Here is a 6,386-nt window from a genome sequence, read left to right as displayed (position 1 = left end):
CGCGGCGCTTCGCCGACGTGGAGGTGCGGGCCGGCGCCCTCGCCCTCCACGTGCGCTACGGCGTCGCCGTGGACGAGGAGAAGGCGCGGGTGGCGGAGCTCGCCCGCCAGCGCGCTCTGGCCGGGGCCTGGGCCGGGGAGCAGCAGCGGGTGCGGGACGGCGAGGAGGGCGGGCGCCCGTGGACCGAAGGCGAGAAGAGGCAGCTCCTGAGCGGCGGCAAGGTCCTGGGCTACGACGGCTACTACGTGCTGTCCACCGAGCAGTACCCGGAGCTGGCCGACAGCGCCAACAACATCCACTTTCTGCGGCAAAACGAAATCGGGAAAAGGTAACGAGAGGAGAGCTTGGCGAGCAGACTTTCAGACGTGTAAAGTGAGTGTTGCTGTTTTTTTTTTTTCAATAGGACTGAAAGGTGAGGACAAGCAATGCTGTGCATTGTGAACCCAGGACTTTAGTCCTCTAGCACCAACCTTCCGGACTCTGCGCAGAGCTAAGGTTGTGTTTCGGGGGGGACAGTGCGCTTATTTTACGGTTTTCCCTTGTTTTTTTTTCTTCGTTCCCACCAAGCTTCGTTACAAGTAATGTACGCTAGAGAAGGGATTCACCTGGCCCCATTCCTGGGTGAGTCTCGCGCGAGAGGAAGAGGATGTTGTTCATTTGAAGGACAATGTGCAGTTAAAGTAAGAACATGGCTTTTATGGTGCTTCCAACATCCACAATAAAATGACACAGGATTGAAAATACACAACAATATTACATTTACGGCATAGCTCGGTTGATAGAGCGGCCGTGCCAGCAACTTGAGGGTTGCAGGTTCGATTCCCGCTTCCGTCATCCTAGTCACTGCCGTTGTGTCCTTGGGCAAGACACTTTACCCACCTGCTCCCAGTGCCACCCACACTGCTTTAAATGTAACTTAGATATTGGGTTTCACTATGTAAAGCGCTTTGAGTCACTAGAGAAAAGCGCTATATAAATATAATTCACAATTCACATAAACAATTTTAAAATACAAGTACAATACATACACTATATTGCCAAAAGTATTTGGCCACCTGCTTTGACTCGCATATGAACTTGAAGTGCCATCCCAGTCCTAACCCATAGGGTTCAATGTGACCTTTTGCAGCTATTACAGCTTCAACTCTTCTGGGAAGGCTGTCCACAAGGTTGCAGAGTGTGTTTATAGCAATTTTCCGACCGTTCTTCCCAAAGTGCATTGGTGAGGTCACACACTGAAGGCCTGGCTCTCAGTCTACGTTTTAATTCATCCCAAAGAGGTGTTCTATCGGGTTCAGGTCAGGACTCTGTGCAGGCCAGTCAAGTTCATCCACACCAGACTGTCATCCATGTCTTTGTGGACATTGCTCTGTGCACTGGTGCACAGTCATGTTGGAATAGGAAGGGGCCCACTCCAAACTGTTCCCACATGTTGGTAGCATTGAATTGTCCAAAATGTTTTGGTATTCTGGAGCATTTAAAGTTCCTTTCCCTGGAACTTAGGGGCCAAGCCCAACTCCTGGAAAATAACAAACCCACACCATAATTCCTCCACCACCAAAATTTCACACTCGGCACAGTTCAGTCCGAAATGTCGCGTTCTCCTGGCAACCTCCAAACCCAGACTGGTCCATCAGATTGCCAGATGGAAAAGCATGATTCATCAGTCCAGAGAAGGCGTCTCCACTGCTCTAGAGTCCAGTGGTGCTTTGTATTGGACTTGGTGATGTACGGCTTAGATGAAGCTGATCAGCCATGGAAACCCATTCCATGAAGCTCTCTGCGTACTGTACGTGGGCTAATTGGAAGGGCACATGAAGTTGGGAGCTCTTTAGCAACTGACTGTGCAGAAAGTCTTTGAACTATGCCCTTCAGCATCCGCTGACCCCTCTCTGTCAGTTTACCTGGCCTACCGCTTGGTGACTGAGTTGCTGTTGTTCCCAAACTCTTCAATTTTCTTATAATAAAGTTGACTTTGAAATATTTAGGAGCTAGGGAAGTTCACGACTGGATTTGTTGCACAGGTAGGCATCCTAGGACAGTTCCACGCTGGAAATCACTGAAAGCGGCCCATTCTTTCACAAATGTTTGTAGAAACAGTCTCCATGCCTAAGTGCTTGATTTGATGCACCGGGCCAAGCGATTAGGACACCTGATTTGGATGGGTGGCCAAATACTTTTGGCAATATATTGTATGTGAATTACAAGTCAGTATACGGAGTGCAATGTTTCGTTTTTTAAATCAAAGTCTACATACAGTGCAGTAGCCATCAGATTCAAGAGCCATACACCACATTCATATTGCATACATAAAAGTATGCAAGGTTTAAGATTGGAATGGTCATCTTTGCCACGCAGTCTGCTTGGCAACTAACCCTGTGGACAAAGTTGGAATCACCATAAAACACCTTTTAAGATAGTCAACACTCTCCTTGCCATCCGGCGGCTAAGGATCCCAATTTGTCACATTTCATGTGTCAGGTAAACCGTGACGAATGGGGCCGTAAGAATCCCTGTCCTACTTTAAAGTAGAGTGGAAAAACAAGTTGACTTCATGTACATATTTCTGCTTCATTATCTCCATTAAACCACATCCAATTTGTATTTATAGTCCGCAAAGTATGTGAAAACACCGTTTGAACGTCACAAAAGGCCACAAATTCAGTCGGACATCTTTGAATATTCCGCTTCAAATACGTATTTTCGGGGGTAGACGTCACGGTAGCAACCGTATCATCTGATCAGTCACACCGGAAAATACGCAAAAATTGGAAAGAGATGTGTTTATCTTTAACAACCCTAATGTAGGACGAGAACACAAGTGTTATTTATTCAACATTGTTAACAAATAGCCAACAATTGAGTCAACAGGTGGAGGGTCCTCTCATTATACTCTCTAAAAACATCCAGAAGCCACCAACAACACTCCATTTACATGCCACGACGTGAAAATGAACCAAATATGAGTGATATTGTTATTATAAGCGCAAACGCAGACGGACTATTTTAGTGGCACCAGTGAGCTAACGCTATCTTACGCTGCTGTTGTTGACACACTCGTCTCAAACTTGCTAAAAGTAAATTGTAGATTATAAATAATGCATTTCTCACCCCACAAGACGCTTCCTCCAGGAACTTTTTTTGGAACCCTCTGTGAGGATTATGATTGATTCTTCGTCTAAACGGGATTATGCGGGCAAAGTGGAAAAATTACAGTAAGTGTTTGATTTATTTTGGTTTGTTATTGTTTAGCTTGTATGTTTAGCACCTAGCAACGATGCGGACGCTCATATCACAATAAAACACATATTTTTTTAAGGCTTCTAAAACGTATTGCTCGTCCTCTTTGGATTCGGGCTCAAAAATATAAGGTTCTGGATCGTAAGTTTTCCTAAAGTAATCGTTTCTCACAAAGTGTGCTGATTAGCATTGTTGTTGATGGAGAAGGGATTTGTGGTTCCTCCGCTACATCACGCGACTCAAAATGGCTCGGGTTGGCGCTGGTTGGCGCCTTGCATGGCAGCTCCCTCCATCAGTGTGTGAATGTGTGTGTGAATGGGTAAATGTGGAAGTAGTGTCAAAGCGCTTTGAGTACCTTGAAGGTAAAAAAGCGCTATACAAGTACAACCCATTTATCTATTTATTTATTATACTTTTTAAAAACATCCAGAAGCCACCAACAATACTCCATTTACATGCCACGACGTGAAAATAAACCAAATATGAGTGATATTGTTATTGCAAGCGCAAACGCAGATGGACTATTTTAGTGGCACCAGTGAGCTAACGCTATCTTACGCTGCTATTGTTGACACACTCGTCTCAAACTTGCTAAAAGTAAATTGCAGATTATAAATAATGCATTTCTCACCCCATAAGACGCTTCCTCCAGGAACTTTTTTTTGGAACCCTCTGAGGATTATGATTGATTCTTCGTCTAAACGGGATTATGCGGGCAAAGTGGAAAAATTACAGTAAGTGTTTGATTTATTTTGGTTTGTTATTGTTTAGCTTGTATGTTTAGCACCTAGCAACGATGCGGACGCTCATATCACAATAAAACAAATATTTTTTTAAGGCTTCTAAAACGTATTGCTCGTCCTCTTTGGATTCGGGCTCAAAAATATAAGGTTCTGGATCGTAAGTTTTCCAAAAGTAATCGTTGTTTCTCACAAAGTGTGCTGATTAGCATTGTTGTTGATGGAGAAGGGATCTGTGGTTCCTCCGCTACATCACGCGACTCAAAATGGCTCGGGTTGGCGCTGGTTGGCGCCTTGCATGGCAGCTCCCTCCATCAGTGTGTGAATGGGTAAATGTGGAAGTAGTGTCAAAGCGCTTTGAGTATTTTGAAGGTAGAAAAGCGCTATACAAGTACAACCCATTTATTTATTTATTTATTATACTCTCTAAAAACATCCAGAAGCCACCAACAATACTCCATTTACATGCCACGACGTGAAAATGTACCAAATATGAGTGATATTGTTATTGCAAGCGCAAACGCAGATGGACTATTTTAGTGGCACCAGTGAGCTAACGCTATCTTACGCTGCTATTGTTGACACACTCGTCTCAAACTTGCTAAAAGTAAATTGTAGATTATAAATAATGCATTTCTCACCCCACAAGACGCTTCCTCCAGGAACTTTTTTTTGGAACCCTCTGTGAGGATTATGATTGATTCTTCGTCTAAACGGGATTATGCGGGCAAAGTGGAAAAATTACAGTAAGTGTTTGATTTATTTTGGTTTGTTATTGTTTAGCTTGTATGTTTAGCACCTAGCAACGATGCGGACGCTCATATCACAATAAAACAAATATTTTTTTAAGGCTTCTAAAACGTATTGCTCGTCCTCTTTGGATTCGGGCTCAAAAATATAAGGTTCTGGATCGTAAGTTTTCCAAAAGTAATCGTTGTTTCTCACAAAGTGTGCTGATTAGCATTGTTGTTGATGGAGAAGGGATCTGTGGTTCCTCCACTACATCACGCGACTCAAAATGGCTCGGGAATCTCAGTGAGATCGAAACTACTTTGATCATATCTATTTATTCATGAACTTTGGAAGTCTTTTGGTGTCATAAATCAGATGTTTATGATAATAACCTCACTATCCAGGCGACTTGTTTTTCCACTCTGCTGCTACTTTAAGACCAGGAAATGTTTACATTGCGCACACTTCTACGGAAGCACCGAGCACGTTCGGTCATGACCAGAAAGGCGAATGATTGTTTTGACAAATCAATTTCCGACAGAGTAGGAACTCTCACCATAGGGAAAAACAAAAAAAAAAATGTTTAAGGGAACAAAATAAAAAAAAAAACGATGTATATGAAATTTCACACTGTAACCTTCGACATGTGTTTCTCTTTAAGATGCTTTGTAAAAGACAGTTTGTTCCATGTTTAAATATCAAATGTTCATTGTGGAGAAAAAGGGGACTTGTCAGCCGCCCGCTTTTGTAAATGATGAAACTACCAGTAATTTATGTTTGTGTTTCTACATAACCAATAAAGGCCAGGTGATTTTGGATGGTGTCGCTTGAAGTCGGCGGTAAGCGATGATGACAGATGTGTTACGTGCATCCAGCCTCTTAGTGCCGCTCAATTTCATGCTTACGGAGCATAATGCCTCCTGACCCCCAGGTAAATAATTCATTAGTGCAAATAATTCATGAGCCAGAAAAACATGTTTCTCTGCCACGCCAACCAAATATAGCTCACTTTTCTGCAGGTGGAATGATAGCTGCCTGCCCTTTGTGGAACTATGTTATAAGAGCCACTGAGATATATATATATATATTATTAGTATTATTATTATTATGGACCTGCTGGCGACCCAGCTGCACCCTCTAGTGCTGAAAATGAGCTACTGCAGGCCCATTTATAATGTCAACAGAATGTTTAGTTAAAATAACTGCAGCATAATGAGACTTTTTTTTAAAATAGTGTTGATTCAGTCAGCTGCAAAAAAATATTGTATTTTTTTACTAACATATAAAATACTATATATTTTTTTATTGTTATGTTTTAATTTTGTACTATCTTTATTTTTTTATTTAAAAAAAACGTTTTTGTGTAGTTATGTTGTTTTTAAAGTATCTTTTTTAAATAATGGTAGTACAAAAAATGTAATTCATACACAAAAACTCTATATTCCTATTTTATATGGTAGTACAACAAATACAATACAGGTAGCTCTACTGTTATGGTGCATTTAAAAGGCAGACAATATAAAACAGATCAATGTACTATAATGAATATACAAATATACAACGTTTTTTACTGTATTTATTTCTTGAACATTTTTTTTTACAATTTTGTAAAATCGTTGCTAAAAAGGAGTAAAGAAAACCTTTCTATAAAAACGTATAAAAAAACGGTTTATA

At 41.6% G+C, this 6,386-nt stretch overlaps 1 protein-coding gene across 1 annotated transcript in view; it reads left to right on the top strand.

The window, feature by feature from the left end:
* Window positions 1-5,528, top strand: part of si:dkey-237h12.3 (teneurin-3) — a 627,006-nt gene extending 621,478 nt beyond the window's left edge. Inside the window, exon 32 of the mRNA XM_061892022.1 lies at window positions 1-5,528. This exon is cut by the window's left edge and continues 421 nt beyond it. Within this exon, the coding sequence (XP_061748006.1) occupies window positions 1-332 (332 nt within the window). The 3' untranslated portion in view covers window positions 333-5,528.
* Window positions 5,529-6,386: the final 858 nt, after the last annotated feature.

This window comes from Nerophis ophidion, linkage group LG29 (assembly GCF_033978795.1).
Source record: "Nerophis ophidion isolate RoL-2023_Sa linkage group LG29, RoL_Noph_v1.0, whole genome shotgun sequence".
NCBI classification, from domain to species: Eukaryota; Metazoa; Chordata; class Actinopteri; order Syngnathiformes; family Syngnathidae; genus Nerophis; species Nerophis ophidion.
The sequence above is the reverse complement of the archived record's forward strand: the minus strand, read 5'-3'. Positions and strand labels throughout refer to the sequence as shown.